The sequence below is a fragment of the Bidens hawaiensis genome, unplaced genomic scaffold (assembly GCF_021521415.1).
Source record: "Bidens hawaiensis isolate Kalapana, Puna unplaced genomic scaffold, B.hawaiensis_p1.1 tig00000458_1, whole genome shotgun sequence".
Classification (NCBI taxonomy): Eukaryota; Viridiplantae; Streptophyta; class Magnoliopsida; order Asterales; family Asteraceae; genus Bidens; species Bidens hawaiensis.
This window is the reverse complement of record NW_027491030.1, coordinates 1,837,405-1,853,639: the sequence shown is the minus strand read 5'-3', so window position 1 is coordinate 1,853,639 and position 16,235 is coordinate 1,837,405. Positions and strand designations below refer to the sequence as shown.

The 16,235-nt window shown below is 34.6% G+C and overlaps 3 protein-coding genes across 9 annotated transcripts; 1 reads left to right on the top strand and 2 right to left on the bottom strand.

Annotated features, from left to right (window-relative positions):
* Positions 1–252: 252 nt before the first annotated feature.
* Positions 253–1,092, bottom strand: LOC143625404 (uncharacterized). Its single transcript, XM_077095741.1, has one exon. The coding sequence runs from the start codon at positions 1,090–1,092 to the stop codon at positions 253–255; it is 840 nt and encodes a 279-aa protein (XP_076951856.1).
* Positions 1,093–4,579: 3,487 nt separating this feature from the next.
* LOC143627933 (reticulon-like protein B4) lies at positions 4,580–6,596 on the top strand. Its single transcript, XM_077097644.1, has 5 exons — positions 4,580–4,863; positions 5,591–5,771; positions 5,860–6,001; positions 6,075–6,144; positions 6,230–6,596. The coding sequence occupies exons 1-5, from the start codon at positions 4,623–4,625 to the stop codon at positions 6,394–6,396; spliced, it is 801 nt and encodes a 266-aa protein (XP_076953759.1). The 5' UTR covers positions 4,580–4,622; the 3' UTR covers positions 6,397–6,596.
* A 1,040-nt stretch (positions 6,597–7,636) lies between these two features.
* LOC143627890 (uncharacterized) lies at positions 7,637–15,553 on the bottom strand. 7 transcript variants are annotated; one of them, XM_077097623.1, is made up of 16 exons: positions 15,327–15,553; positions 13,299–13,420; positions 13,131–13,219; positions 13,029–13,061; positions 12,864–12,951; positions 12,452–12,494; positions 12,243–12,343; positions 11,964–12,028; positions 11,237–11,730; positions 11,056–11,140; positions 10,009–10,086; positions 9,362–9,927; positions 8,391–8,526; positions 8,193–8,261; positions 8,026–8,115; positions 7,644–7,925 (listed from the first exon to the last, which is right to left on the bottom strand). In XM_077097623.1, exons 1-16 carry the CDS (start codon positions 15,521–15,523, stop codon positions 7,812–7,814), a joined length of 2,370 nt encoding a protein of 789 aa, XP_076953738.1. In that variant the 5' UTR covers positions 15,524–15,553; the 3' UTR covers positions 7,644–7,811. The 7 variants fall into 7 exon arrangements, 5 of the variants coding, with proteins under 5 accessions (XP_076953730.1, XP_076953723.1, XP_076953738.1 ...); XR_013152663.1 differs by having other exon boundaries at positions 7,913–7,925; positions 8,196–8,245; XR_013152665.1 differs by having other exon boundaries at positions 7,913–7,925; positions 8,196–8,242.
* Between the last annotated feature and the right edge of the window lie 682 nt (positions 15,554–16,235).

Genomic DNA, 16,235 nt, shown 5'->3' with positions numbered 1-16,235 from the left:
CTGTTATATATGGTGGCGGTGCGGTGTTTGGTGGTCGTCAGTTCCGAGCTACTAGCCGGAACTTGTGTTAGTTAATGTTAGGAATATGGCCGGTGAGAAGTGTGTGTGTGTGAGAGAGAGAGAGAGAGAGAGTTCCGAGCTACGAGCTACTACCATTGCGCGTATTTCACATGGACTACTACTACAAACTGAGATCTAATCATCATTCTAATTACACAAATTAGTTAAGACAACTTCCCGCCAAATTCTGTTTCAAAAGTCATCTTCATCTTCTCCTCTAACAGAATTCCGTTGCAGTTCGTTAGACGGAGCACTTCCAGATCTAGATAACGAGTTGTTATTGTTATAAGATCTCTTACAATGAAGAATCGCCCCTCGGATTCCATCCTGCAGCAACTCAGAATCATCACTTTTTCTCGCCGGAGTTTGCAATATCGCCGACACCGACCGGCTCTTGCCTAAATGCTTACGTACCTCTCGAAACACCGCCCCGCCTCCGCCGCCGCGTTTCGGTGAGAAAACCGACGACGCCGGAGACGAAGACGGAGTAATAGACTTCTCCGATAATCTCGACTTCTCAACACGCTTCTTCGAAAGCATCGAAGCCTTGCCGTACGACGACGGCTTCATCCGGTTCAAGTACTTGCTAATAACGTCCTTTGAGAACCGCTTCGACGGCGTTAAATCTGCTTCCATTAGCTTCTCGTTTGCTAACTTGCATCTTAAACTGTTGTCACGTGTCAACAACGCTCCTATTTTAACAACTTGTTCTGTTGCATCATCTTCTGCTTCCGGTTTTTGATTATTATTATTATTATGATGAACCGGTAGGAGTGGGTAGCGAGGCGATTTGGTGTTAGGTGAGTCAAAAGAGAAAATGTTTCTCTTGTTGTTTAAATACACCTCATCTGGTGATGAGAACCGGAAGCTCAACCTTGAGTCGTTAAAATTTGGGCACTCGCAGTCGTCCTCGTTGCGAGAGTTAGTGAAAACTAAGTCGAAGAACGACTCTTCGTCGTCGTCGATGGTGGAATCGAAGTCACTTCGGCTGCCGGTGGATCTCCAGAATTTGAGTAAGCTGAAAAAGTCCATTGTGAGGAAAGCCAGAGTGAAAGGAGAATTGGTTTTTATTTAAGTGGTTTTTGGTAAGAAGAGTGTGAAGTGATTTGAGTGGTGGTGGGTGTATATAAATGGGTGGATTTGGAGGTAATGGATGACGAGCATGTGATTCCTCCCTACGGCTACATGCTATGTACGAACATTTAACACTTTCTCCCAGTTTTGGTTTCGGATTTCGAATAACTAGTTTTTAATAAAATATGTGTGTAATGTTTGTAACCTGTATTGTGACGACACGTATCTCTTTTTAAATACAAAAATAATTTAAATTTGGTTATTGTTTACATATTATTAAATTCGTACGTTAGTTTATATTAATCACTTATCATATTTTGGTTTTTATCGGTTTTAACTAACGAATTGATGATACCATTTTTAACGTGTTTGTTTTTAACAGTCCATGACTAACAGAATCCTAGCGCCAAGTATTTTGTGGGGAAACTCAACATGAACACCATTTTAACACCGCCACAACCACCAACTGACTCATCACCAACTAACTTGAGCACCACCAACGTATTTCGACCATGGTTTTAAGGTTTCGGCAACCTTAGTAATTGGGGCTTTTACTAAAAAAATGTTTCTAAATGTCTGATCCAATGCTATAAAGATGTTTGGGATGAAAATGTTAAGTGGTTTGAAACACCGTGAGTTTTACGACCAAAGACGTTTTTCCTGCGATCTTTTATTTACGGACCATTAAGAACAAATATGATGAAAATATGAAATGTGGTATCGTTATCAGTCAATTTATCAATTGAAACTGGCATCAACCCTTTATTATATTAAGATTGGTTATTCTTTAGTGTATTTTCTTTGCTTTAAAAGTAACAATATTGAATTTTAATAATATTAACTTTGACACATTCGTTAACGCTACACACAATTTAATAAATTAACAATGACTTTCTATATAATTTTCTCTAACAGAGTTTTTTCAAACCGAGCTTTCTCAAACAAAGCGTGAGGGGTACCTACTTTAAAAGAACAGGGTACCTACTTTAAAAGAACAGACAACTGTGTATCCTAACTCTTTCTGAAAAAAATTCGTCTCACTATTTACATCAGTTACGAGTTTCAAAAAAAGAAAAGGCTAATAGAATAGTAAACAAAATCAGAACATTATATACACTTCTGTCTCTATATGTTGGATTAGAAGTAATGATTTGTACTTTGGTCAGCTGAGTTATTTTAGGTCAAAAGTAATAAACGTGGGGTTTAAAAAACATTTTTTTTATCTAGGAAAAGAAAAAACTTTACCACTGATCTCGGGCCAAAGTCCCTTCAGGAAAGAATAACACAATAAGAAGCAATAATGAAAAAATTAAACTCCTTTTAATCAAGAATAATTATAATAGAAACTAATTCAGATGATCAATACTCTCATCCGGCTATAATGGAGTGTCATAAAAATTAATTAAATTGCTCGGCAAAAAGTTTGTTTACATTCGTTTAATAAATAAAGTAAACAAACATGAATAAAATCATGCTAATTTAATTAAATGAACGTATATAACCACATGACGCGTATCATGTTCAAAGACATTCATTTATGTGTGTTTCGTTTATTTTTTCATACATTACATAACTTTGTACACAAATTTATTATTTATTAGCAATACTAATTGTCTCACCATGCATCAACTCACCACCTGATTCAAATTTTAAAACTAAACCGACCATCAACTTGGACGAACGAACAAGTACATGTTCATTTTCTTTACGAACAAACATGAACAAGAGAACATGTTTGTTAACAATCTTTCTCTGTATGCCTTTTTAGTTAAGGTTAAATGAATGAATTCGAACACGACTCATTCAAGAACTATCAGTATCAATATAGTAAAAGAAATAAAAAAATAAATAAAAGTGAATGGAGGGGCAGAAGTAAAGTGCCTGCAAAGTGAAAGAGAGAAGGGGGGGGGGGGGGTATATGTTTGTGTCACACCTCAACCTACGGCGGAAATGCCGGGGCGCGAACTGATTATCACAGCTCTCAAGGTTACTATCATGCAATATTTAAATGACAGTATCTATTAATTGAATTCAATTATCAAATAAATAAAAATACAAACAAGTACATAATTTATACAATAATATAAATTTTATACTTCTTGATTAAAATATTCTTCTAACTAAAGTCTTCACTAAGTCTTCACCAACCTGCTTCTCCTCGGTTTACAAAAAAGGTCTTAAAATTTTGACTTGGTCAGACTTTAATGTCACCGCAATTGGCATTACAAGTTTATACTATTATGTTTGTATCTTGGCATTCTAGCTCAATATGTTATGGCTCAATATGTTGTATCTTGTGAACTATCGAGTTTTTAAATGCAAGTTACATAAGAAGTTTTATGATAGTGGGCCTATTTATGGATATGTGTGTGTTTATATATCATAGTGGGCCTATTTATGGGCCAATTTATAAATCTGGTTCAAAAGTATATTATTTCTGATTACAAAGGATATACCAAAGCATAAAGGGATATGTGTGTTTGTTCGTCAAGGTTGACATACCAACCACCTTAGTTTCGTTTTCTTTCCCAAAGAAATATAGTTGATGGTGGTTTTATCATCCATGGCATACACCCCTCCTCTGTTTGATCTCACATAAAAACACGCGGTCAAAATATATGTAAATCTGACAACTTGTATCGACTAATATTGTCCGTTTTTAGTTATGAAGGAGCTCAAAGTTTTGTTTTTGTTTTCCCGACAATAAACTTCACTAGAGGTCACCAATTGTGGACCACTCCTACTCAAACATGTTTAACTGTGAAGTTCTCTCATCAACAATCAATGCATCCAATATGAGCTTGCTGATATTTGTGGTAATCCACTCCTTATAAATGAATATCTATCATGTGGACAGAAGGATAAAGAAAACAATGTAAGGTTTGAATTTGAATAAGTTGTTTGATTATATATGATGATTTGTTGATGCAAGACTCCTACTTTCATTTAGGTCATAATGAAAAACTCATACCTTTGTGTTCATTTTTTTTTACCTAAAGTGCCACACTTATCTTTATATGATGGTACAATTAATTCTCTTTATCATCTATACATATATGTGAATACGTATGCAAAATCTCATGTCGTTTTTTATGTTAAGCATGCTATATGACTATGATATTATGATAGAATTGGACAAGTCAAATGTGTGGTGAGTTTTGAATTGTCTATGGATCTTGGATTAATTGTCCGGTATCATAGTCAATTTTCGAGCTTTAAAGCCTATTACAAAACATAACCATGACGGCCCATCAACAACCCTAACGTCGTCAATTCAAACGGACTTCCCGCTCCTCCTTTTGTCTCTCATCGATTCCCGTGTAAAGCAACCTCAGCTTCGGCAAACCCGAACCTAAGCTTCGTCCCCAAACCTAAAGATTTTATACACACACACACACACTCCTTCACACAAACACAAACCGAATTTTATTCAAACAGTTTAGTACTATTTTTTATCTCGATTTCCGGCGCCGATTCCGATCTAAACAATGGCCGATAACGTCGCCGGAGAACACGAGCATAAGCATGAGAACGAGCACGAGTCAACGTTCGTTGAGTCTGTGAAGGAGAAGATCGCCGAGACGTTTCACAAGGATGATTCGGATTCTGATAATCAAGTGAAGAAGGAGAAGAAGAGTAGTAGTTCGCCGGTGGAAGAAGTTAAGGAGAAGATTTATCGGATGTTTGGAAGAGAGAGGCCTGTGCATAAGGTGTTAGGTGGCGGTAAAGGTATAATATTAATAATATTAATAATAATAATAGTAATAGTAATTACATGTTTTGATTTGTGTGGAAGTTGTAGATTGGTTGATTAATGAGATCTGTAGTGTTTGATCTATACCGATAGTCTAGGTTTACTGTGATGTAGATCTGAAATAGTTGTAGTTTGATTATGCATTTGGACTGGTAGTGTGTGCTAACTGTGTATTGATCTGTTGATTCAAATGTGTTCATAGAAGTTTATTGATTTAGTTTTTAAAGGTGTAGACTTGATTTATTGTCAGTTTGTAACATAATGTTTTCAGGGTGTGCATTTTGAATTTTTGCTGTTTGTCAGTTTGTAACATAATGTTTATTTCTATAATGCGTATATGTTTATACAATGTTCTCAGATGTGCTAGGTTTTTGAATTTGAATTTGAGCTGTTTTTCTATTTTATTCAAACATGTTAGATTGTTTTTAATTTTATAAAGTGATAAAAGATATGGTTTGTTTTTGTGATAAGTTTGAATGTAAAGTTTCAAGCTCTAAAACTTTGTTAAACATTTAAACTGTAAGCTGTCAAAATTGAACTATTAAGTCAGCTGAACATACTGATTTACTTAGGTGTGGTAGTTCAACTTCAGCTTGTTTTAATAGTTTATGAAAGTTAGATTAAACTTTTTTGATGTGTCATAGATGAGAAGCTTTTATGTTGTTATGTTATATCTTATATATTTATAATGTTTTATGACAGCTGCTGATATTTTTCTATGGAAGAACAAGAAGGTATCTGCTGGTGTTCTTGGATTTGCCACTTTAATTTGGGTTTTTTTTGAGCTGGTTGAGTATCATTTGCTTACGCTAGTATGCCATACTCTAATACTCGTTCTGGCGGGTCTTTTCTTGTGGTCTAATGCAGCCAGCTTTATCAACAAGTAAGCTACCACAGAGTACAGTTTCTGTTAATCTTATTGTATTAATAAACATGTTTCTGTTTTTATGTGACCTCCATCTTATTATTAGGTCCGCTCCTCGATTTCCCGAAGTTGCTCTCCCAGAAGATATTGTTCTCGCTGTGGCTTCTGCTTTCAGGACTGAAATCAACCAAGCTTTAGCGATTCTTAGAAATGTTGCTTCGGGCAAAGATTTGAAGAAGTTTCTTGCTGTATGCCTATTTTTTTTGTTTATGTTATATTATGATATGTTTTTGCCTTTGATAAATTGGCTACTTCTGTTAGGTGATTGCTGGTTTATGGGCTCTATCTATTCTAGGAAGCTGCTGGAATTTCTTGACCTTGATATACACAAGTAAGAATCTTTATTTATTTTCCTTTTGTAAACATTTGCATTTATATATTATTGTTGTTATGAACCATGTGTATTTTTCTTTCAGTCTTTGTGTTGCTGCACACGGTTCCTTATCTATATGATAGATATGAAGACAAAGTTGATGCCTTTGCTGAGAAAGCGGAGGCTGAGATCAAGAAGCAGTATGCGGTTTTTAATGTTAAGGTTTTGAGCAAGATTCCTGTCGGGGCATTGAAACATAAGTTTGCTTGAAGATGATCAACTACTAGGCTACTAGGGGCAGGTGATTGTGACAGGTTGCTGTTTTCGACTTGTTTTTTATGTTTTATAAACTAATAGCTGTTTATTTCATTGGTTTGCTGATATGTTTTGGTGAATCAGTGTTAATTTAAACGTGTTTGGTAGTCATGTGATGATGTTTTAGACATTTGAATCCCCTTTTATACTGGTTATTAATGAAGGGATATAATTTTGTTTTGTTTAAGGGAGTTTTGTTCGTATATTGCTATTTGTGATCTTTTTAAAACAAGTGGCCAAATCAAGGTATAAAACCTGCGTACGGCTGTTCTAAAAGTTCGTAGCTTGAAGCATGCTTGAAACTTGAAAAATGCTTTTAAAAAAGTTGCTCAAAATCGCCTTGTTTACAGTGAGCCGGCTTTGCTTGGCTTGAATCTTTTCTTTGTATAATTGTTTTGAGTGTTGGATACATTTGGCTAGTCTATTAGTCACTTTATAAAAACAATAAATTAATATTATAATTTATAATCCAATAACTGATTTTAATTAATGCTTGCTTGTCAATGTTAAGTGTACATATGTTTAAATAAGTAATGGCTTGCAACTTGCTTAAAAACACTCTTAATTTCAGCTCATTTACGAATAAGGCTACTTAAATTGGTCGTTTACAACCTAAGCCGAGCTTGGTTCGGCTAATCTATGAGCATGAGCGTACCTTAACTACTAGACTAGTGTGATGAATAAAACTAATTGCATAAAAAAAAGAGTAGCAGCCATAGATGTACCCAAATAGCATGTCCTTTGCCTTAGCCTTGGTAGGTCCTAAAAGAACCGATTCTGGGAAGGGTTCTGCGTGTTAAGCAAAAAAAAGAAAATTCTAGTTGAAAAATGGCACGATGATATACGATTGTGTTTAATTCGTTGCAAAATGTGCCAATTTAGGTGTTAGAATATGGGGCTTATTCAAGGATGTTATAATTATACAAGAATACAACTGCTTTTAGACTTATCTGAGTTTACTAAGATTATACAACACGTTACAAAATTTGATAGCTTAAAAATGGGTGAGCACCACCCCTCTGCTGTTGCGTCACTTACTAGCCGCTTCCCAGCCACCACCACGACACCAATCTCAAACCGCCTTACCACAACATTGCTGCCACTGTTCGCCTATGTAGTATAACGAATCTACCCATTAGGTTTACATTTCACCTATGGTTATTTTAAGTTCAGCACCCATAATTATGTTAAGTTCGGCTTTTAAAAATCAAACCATATAATTACAATAAATCATGATTTAACAAGTTCCAATCCCCAATTCACTGTCTAGATGTATTACATAACAAAACCAAACCAGTAGACATAACATAATTATGTTACATTTCACATTTCAACCCCGACAATAACAAACCAGTAGGCATTACAACCACTTATAGGAAGTAAGTCAACTGTTCTTTCTTTCTTGAACCTCCTTCACCATATAACTCATTCCACTGTTTCAGCTCACCCATTACACATCCCTCTCCCGCAAAACTCGCTGCCACCTGTCACCATTTTCCAAATAAACTCGTCACATATCATATCATATCATATTTGACTAATTAAAGTCGAACCGAAAGTCAAACATTTTGAAATAAAGTTTACCTGATTCTTTGCCTGCCTCATATCTTCCATGTTTAAAGGTCTCAGTTTAATAACGCTTTCGCTCTCTTCTTCATCGCTTCCTTTCTTTTTCTGAAACGGAAATACATTTATTAAGAACATAAAATTTGGAAAAAAATGATTGTATATATAAAAAAAGAACAACTTACAACATCTTTTTGCTTCTCTTGCTGCATTAGCTCTCTCACCGGTCGATAAGCTGCTGTTACACACAAATTCTGTTTCGGTAGTTAATGCCAATACTTCTTGCCAGTTTTATATATACAGAGAACCACATAATAATCACTTTTACATGGTGTTTATGTGGTTCTCATGGTTCTATATATAGAATATGAACTAAAACACACCTTAAGATCGCTTCCACTATATCCTTCTGTCATTACTGCAAGCTCCTTGAAGTCCAAGTCTTCTACCTTTTCTTTCGCAAGGAGCGTTTTCAAGATCGTTTCTCTGCTTTCCACAGAAGGTAGACCCACCATGATTCTGTACATCAAATGCACAACAATACGATATAAACGGATTCGGGTCATAAACGAATCGACATATTAATCACAAGGTTAAAAATGTGTTTAAATGGGTTTAACCCACCTAACCTATATGTAGGGGTATGCACGTTTTAAAATGACAAGGTTAAAAGTTAGTTTTTTATACTCAAACTGAACCAAAAACCAAAATTTCGGTATGTGAAAAGCTTTGTGTTTCGGTTTGGTTCTGTTTTGGTGTTTCATGATTTGCCATTTCGGCTTGAAAATTTTTGGCCTGGAGAAAAAATCGGGCCAGCATAATAAATTTGGGCCTAAGTCTTTTTGTTAATTAATATTTAATTGATTATTGTACATTCGGCATAAAATATCAGGTTAAACTGTTAATAAATTATTATAAATTACTTATAAATTCAAAATAAAAATTGAAAATCCAAAAATTCGGTTCAGCTTGGTTTTTTCGGTTTTAATTACATGCAAAACCCAAAGTTCAGTTTTAACAAAAAATCATAAAACAAAACCGTCGGTTGTTGTCAGTAATTGTGTTAAAAGTCAACATGACACATTAAAGACACGTTTACTAACAACTTAGTATTATAACTTTCTAAATAGTCAAAATATTACATATTGATTTTTAAGATTTCACAAATTGTAATTATCTATAACCTTTTATTAATCATGTTTATTAATCTCTTATTATTCATTAACTTTGTTACTAATTGTGTTAAAATACCACGTCTGTTGTACTATTGAACTGTTTATATTTAATCGTGTTAAACGTGTTATGTACTCATGTAATGGTAATGTCACTAATGCCCATATTTTTATGAACATACCTGCGTTCAAACCGTCTAATGATGGCTTCATCAAGATCAAATGGCCGATTCGTAGCAGCAAGAACCAGAATCCGTTCACCAGGCTTCGTCAACAACCCATCCCAATGCGACATAAACTCATTCTTTATCTTCCTCATCGCCTCATGTTCTCCAACTCTAGTTCTTTGACCCAGCATACTATCAACCTCATCCACAAATATTATAGTTGGAGACACTTTCGCAGCCAGTGAGAACAAAGCCCTCACATTCTTCTCATCTTCTCCAAACCATTTAGACGTGATAGTTGACATCGATACGTTTATAAAACTTGCTCCAGCGTCGTTTGCTATTGCTTTTGCCAGCATGGTTTTACCGGTGCCTGGAGGGCCGAATAATAATATTCCACGGCAGGGTTTTAGAAGACCGTCGTTGAAAAGGTCTGGTCTTTTGAGAGGGAGCATTACTAGTTCTTGGAGGGATTCTTTTATTTCGTCTAGTGCTCCGATGTCAGAGAATGTTACACCAATCTCGCTGGCAGGAATAACTTCTGGTCGTATGCGTTTTTCAAATTCGTTATCCGGGACCTCCTGTTTCAAGTGGTTAACAATTTTTGTTTTGGAATTAGTTGGGAGAAATTGATTAAAAGAAAGTAACACAAAAGGATATACCGTCTTTGTAGGAGCTGGTTTTACTGTCTCGTTTTTGTTATCGGATTTTGATGCGGCATTTTCATCCCCATCTGATCCCTACACGAGTCAAAATGTGTTGATGAACACCAGAGAATTACTAAATGTATAATCGGAATCAAATGATTATTATTATTGAATTATGATTGAAACGAAGTTACATAAGAGTAAAATTGGAAACAAATTACAAGAACTATTAATGCGAATTGAACTCGACGACTATCTAAACCCTAAACGCCCAAATTGATGAGGCCAACGAACTATTAACAACCTCAGTTCCAATTTGTCACAAATAGCCCCCCAGATTTAGGAACATCTTCAATCTCTACTTAAAACACCATAACTTTGCAGAATGACTGAATGGCCCCTGCACTCTTAACTAACTAATGATTTTGACTTATTAACACGTTGACCATGTTGAATTTGGTTAATTGATGACTTTATACTAACAAAATGGGTCAAAATCGGAAGTGTAATTCTAATACAGTATAACCTTCTACATTGATTTATCGGAAAACTTCTATTATTATGGTTTATAAAAGTATATTTTTTTGTCACAACCAATGCATTGGTTGTTAATTATTAATAGAAAATAATGAAAATTATGGGTCAACCCAACTAGACGCGTCACTGCAGACTAAAAAATTAGTCGTTTGTAACATATTGACCCATTATCTAACACGTTCATTTTACCACACAGGTGCATAAAAAACCGGCTAGGACACCAAACCCGAATTTGAAACTGGTTTGAAGTTTGAACCCCAAACGAACCGTAGGGTTGAAATCGGTTTGCAACCCTATACTTTGAGACTGATTAAGCCTGAACCGACCTGGTTAAGACACAGTTTCAAACCGGTTACAACCGATCCTCTTTCCACACACCAAAAGAGAAAAAAAAAGGATGAAAGAAAGAAAAAACGGGTTGGAGCCCAAACTGGTTTCACCAAAAACTGGGGTTGACTTTCTTTGACCCAACCCGGGACTAGGCCCAATTTAACCATATGCAACAAAACACTAACTGCAACCAACCTTTGATGAGTCAGCATTTGTTTCCAGCTTTAGAGTATCTTTTCCACCATATCCCTCTTGGAAGATGTTCAATCCATGTGACAAACTGAAAAACAGCAAGGATCAGTAATCAAACATCATTGATCATATAACAAATATGTTAAGAATCCTAATACAAAAATATTGTCTGATTTGTATGTACCTGGTAGATGAAATAACGAGCTTTCCATTTCGGTATTCTGGATTTTTGTCACTCATCAAGTGATGGGAAAGGGCAGAAACCACTATTTCCTCTATATAATTACTGATAAACATCGTGTCCGCGTGGCAAATTGAACCCAAATCGTCACACTCGAGGTCGTTAGCTGCTAACACTTCAGCAATATGATTTTTGTTATCTTGAAATTGGATGTCTTTCATTTGCTCTTCTAATTGTGCTTTCCAGTTTATAAGATGACACTCATCTTCAGGAGGTTTTATATCAATATTGTAAGGAAATAAAGAAGCAATTTTGTCGTTGACTTTAGTCAATTCATCATCTGAGTCCAACATCCGGGAACCAAGAACTAATGTTGACCCAGATAGTTTTTTCAACATTTTTTCAAATAATTGATATGTTCGTGGGGATTGAAGAAACCGCTCTACATCTTTTATGTAGAGAATGATGCCACTTGTTTCAGAAAAAGAGACCAAAACCTGCGAGTGTATAGATACATTTATAGGGATGTGATTAATTTAAGGTTAGTGACAGAAAAATGTAATGTTGTACGTAAAGAAAAGCAGCATTTTTCTAACTTAAAATAACGGAAAATGACTTTTTTTCTTACATACAATGAAGGAAAGGTGAAAATAAGTTACATTTTGGTGTAATAAATCCTTCACTTAAACGTTATTATTGTGGGAATTTTCTAGATATTATTGGAACTTACCTTGTATAATGCCTGCAAAAAATCTCGCTCATCGAAAGGGCAGCTGCTCACGCGCTTGAGAGAAGCTAATAAGAGTAAACATAATTCAACAGATGAACAACATATAAATTAATGAACATATTGTTCGGTTATACGTGTTAGCTTGATATGTATGTCAAGGTTTCATGCATAAATGACTTTCAGTCGACTTGCATAATGACCTTATCTTTCATGGTATCAATAACTATAACAACAACAGCCATTTTTGTTATTGACATAATGGAAGCTGAGAATAGAAACCTGAATTTGAAGAAGGGCAGAGGGAACTGATGGAACCTGCATCAGAAGAAACAGAGGCATTCTTATGATGCTTTAGAGGATGATTAATGGCTTCTGTGTTCCTGCAAGATTTATAATGAAATTCATGTTTAACCACTATGGCCAAAAGAATGTTTTATGATCCAGATATTCAGATGATGTTGATGTTGATGTTGATGTGCGAACCATACCTGGATTTGGAAGCTGTGTCACTGCTTTGCTTACTTGAAGCTCCTGAAAGTGTCGACAATCATATCATACGAAGTTGAAAACCAGAATAAGTAAAAGATTATTGATTAATATTTTTCAGAATAGTTGATATGAGCATCACTAGAACCTTTTGGACAAAATTATAATTAATTTAACTAAAAAGCATTTGTACATAGCCATTCAATGAGTATCAACAAATAGGGCCAACCACTTATTTGGAAACTATGCATGCTTAACATGATGAAGAATTGAAGTACACAATTCTACTAAAGTAAGTTTGGTGAGTGTCACCATGATGAACATGCATGTTCTACAACATACAAACAAATATCAATCAATCATTCTTTTATTTTTAATATTTGATAAATATCTTTCAATACATTATGTACATACCTCCACCATCTTCCTTTGCCATAGTGAACGATCCAAGTAAACTCGACACTCGCTCCAATGCCATGTCAGAGATGGACCTTTTAACAGACTATATATACATAAAACTTTATAACATATTCATGTTCAGTAAAAATCACTAAATAGCAATGACCATATTTCACTTACAGAGTCTTTCTTAGTACCATACTTGCTTTGCATCTGTGGGTAAATGTCAAAACATTAGTACATCAGCTTGAAAAAAGTAGTCTGCATCTGTGGGTAAAGTACCTTTATGGAAAAGCTTCCAATGTCTAAGATTAGCAGCTTTGCTTCAAAGTCATGTGACAGAGCCTTTGCAAGCTTTTGATGATAAAATTCTTCACAAGATGAACACAATAAGTTTAACCAAACAATAATTGAGTTATAACATTCAAATACTGTGAAAATGTGACTTACCAGCAGGTCCTGAGAGTAATATAGCCCTGCTTGCAGGTGAAAGATTTCTGGTATACTTAGAAACATCCAAGTGTTTCAAATGAACATAGGCAGCACTCGTTAATAACCACCGTGTTCGTTCACTGGCATACATTTAACAACCAAAAAGGAAGGTTGAATTGTTAGTTTGGTACAAGAAATACATCAAACTTTAAAGGTTGAATTCTAAACTACTTTAAAAAGTGATTATATGAAATACAATCCATGAATAACTAATAACTACCAATTGCTTGCTTTTGTTTTCAAATTTACAACTTGTGCCACTCTCAGAACCTTCTAATCTCAAATTTCAAATGGTGACAGCTTACCAAGAGGAGCTTATTTCTCAATTATGAGATTAATCCAAAAGAAAATTTGAATTAACGTTTAGAGAAAGTACACCACAGCACATGGCTTGTAGTACACTCAGTTGTCAGTGTCACTTTAAACTTATTGACTTCATATATTATACAATCACACTAGATATTTATCAGAATTACAGTGAAATTCGAGAAAATGATGATAAAGTACTATTTTATCAGATACTGAATACAAACTGTAAAAATGTCACGACCAGAAGGGACAGTTATAAATTGTAAGATGGTAAAATACTATATTGATACATTCCGTTCAATAAATGATTACAATATATAGAGATACTAGGAAGCCTTAGAAACCTAAATTGGCCCGTGGGCTCATATTAATAAACTATAAAGAATAATATATTCCAATACACCCTGCAGTCGGAGCGGAAGGAAACATGAAACTTAGACCGAAAAGAAAAACATAAAAAGACAAAAGAAACATAAAAGTAAGAACAATAACTCTAAAAAAAATTTAGTCTCGATCTCAGTCCTTGACTTGTAGTCCAAAATTCTGCCAAAAATCTACGATGTTCATGATTTTGCCAAAACCAATAAAATCAAACGAGATTCTCTATCTTTCAGAAACAAATATATCACATTCGTAATTGAAATCGAATTAAATCATACATTTATCAAACGATCCAAACAACGAATTATTTGCAGTAACAATTCTCTTTCATTCACAGACAAATTGCATGTTACCAACAGACGCTTATTTGCTGATTATGATATTTAACGTTTATGAGAAAGCATACAGCACATGGCTTGTAGTACACTCAACTGTCACTTCAAACTTATTGTCCTAGTATATTACATACATAATCACATGAGATATTCATCACAATTACAGTCAAGTTCATGAAGACGTCACAACTAGATGAAACAGTTACCAAATTCCGTTACAAATCCGGTCTAATCGATAATAATCATAATATTAAACGTGATTCTCTCTCACACACAAATTGCACATCCGTAACTAAAATCTAACAAAATAAGGAAGAATCACCAATCTAACCACTTACCAAGCATTTTAACAAAAATGAATATATAGAGAGCATGTTTGTGATTGAGTTTGTGTTTGGAAATCACAATTTTTTTTTATTTTAACTTTTTGAAAGTGTTAAAAAGCAGTTTTACAAAAGCCCCAAATCCGCTTTTTTAAATGGCTTTAGGAAAACCAATAAACATTTTTCAAACTCAATCCCAAACATTCTCGACTCCATCATTTTACAAGTTTATTTCACCAATAGCATATTGCCAAATGTCCAATTCTCGATGACATGGAGGGGAAAAAAACTAAAATTCTCACCCAAAAATAAAATAATAATAATAATAATATTTAATTTCATTCTCGCCAAGTCAACGAGATAACAAGGCAAATTCTCGCCCTAGAGAGAAATTTTGTGCCATGTCAGAAAAATATTATGGACTATTCTCGCCCAAGAGAAAATTAAAAACAAAGAAAAGTAAATGTTCATTTTCATGAAAATAGGTGAAAAAAAAAGTAATCCAATCATTCAAAGGATTCTAACAAATTATAAGCAGCTTAATCGTATATATTTGAAATCTGAAGATATAATAATAATAATAATAATAATAATAATAATAATAATAAAAACCAGCCGATTAACATAACGTATTATACCTGAGATAATACGGAAACTCCTTGAGCGTATCCTTCTCATCTTTACCGTCAACAACAATCCGTAACAGCTCGTGTTCAATTTGCGCCGCCGTAACAGCGTCGTCAAGGCCGCCGGTACTCCACTTATTAACTCCGATTCCAACACCTACACCTACTCCAACGCTCAATGCCGACAGCAAAATGTGCTTCTGCTCCATTTGTTCTCAAATCTCACCGATCTCTATTCAATTTATCAGTTTACGTTAACCTTCAATTAAACCTAACAGATTGGAATAGTTGTGAATGAGACGTTGAGTTGAGTTTGTTTTTCGTGAACAGAATTTAAGAGAGAGAAGATTTGGAGGAAGTGGATGTATGTATAGATTATAGATATAGATATAAATGTGTGTGTGTATGTATATATAGAGAGAGAAGGTGAGTTGTGATTGGTGGAACACTCAGCAATTGCACTGTTGACTTTTTCTGACTTAAAACAGACTTGACTTTAATTTGTTGGTGGGAGTAGGAGTCTGTTTTATTTCTGTTAGCTTTGGACTTTGGATCCCGTAAATATTCGAGATTCCGATTTAACCAATTGAGATGACTGCTTGGTTTGGTAGCAAATAACTTGTGTTTACTTATGTAATTGTTTCCATGTGTTTAGTTATGCAAATTAATATTTTTTAAACAATTTTATTAAGGAAAATGAGTTTTAGTAGTCCCATCTTTCTACGGTCTTTTCATAGTTGACTGATAATAATTTGATTTGAAAATATTCTTCTTATTAGTCCTACTTTTTACGTTATTGTTTTCTCAGGGGATTTGCAATTTGCGTTTGTATGGTGTGAGGGCGGGACCACATTAAGTCCCTCCAAAGAAAAATGAGCTGGTTGAGTCCATGTAGTTTTCTTGCATGACAAAATGTGTCCC

Coding starts and splice junctions, on each gene's coding strand:
- LOC143625404 (XM_077095741.1), bottom strand. CDS start 1,092: ATGGACTTTTTCAGCTTACTCAAATTCTGGAGATCCACCGGCAGCCGA.
- LOC143627933 (XM_077097644.1), top strand. CDS start 4,623: ATGGCCGATAACGTCGCCGGAGAACACGAGCATAAGCATGAGAACGAG. Junction 6,002..6,074: donor ATTTGAAGAAGTTTCTTGCT/GTATGCCTATTT, acceptor TACTTCTGTTAG/GTGATTGCTGGTTTATGGGC. Junction 6,145..6,229: donor CTTGACCTTGATATACACAA/GTAAGAATCTTT, acceptor TTTTTCTTTCAG/TCTTTGTGTTGCTGCACACG.
- LOC143627890 (XM_077097608.1), bottom strand. CDS start 15,523: ATGGAGCAGAAGCACATTTTGCTGTCGGCATTGAGCGTTGGAGTAGGT. Junction 13,062..13,130: donor TTGGAAGCTTTTCCATAAAG/GTACTTTACCCA, acceptor ATTTACCCACAG/ATGCAAAGCAAGTATGGTAC. Junction 8,116..8,192: donor AAGAGAAGCAAAAAGATGTT/GTAAGTTGTTCT, acceptor TTTCCGTTTCAG/AAAAAGAAAGGAAGCGATGA.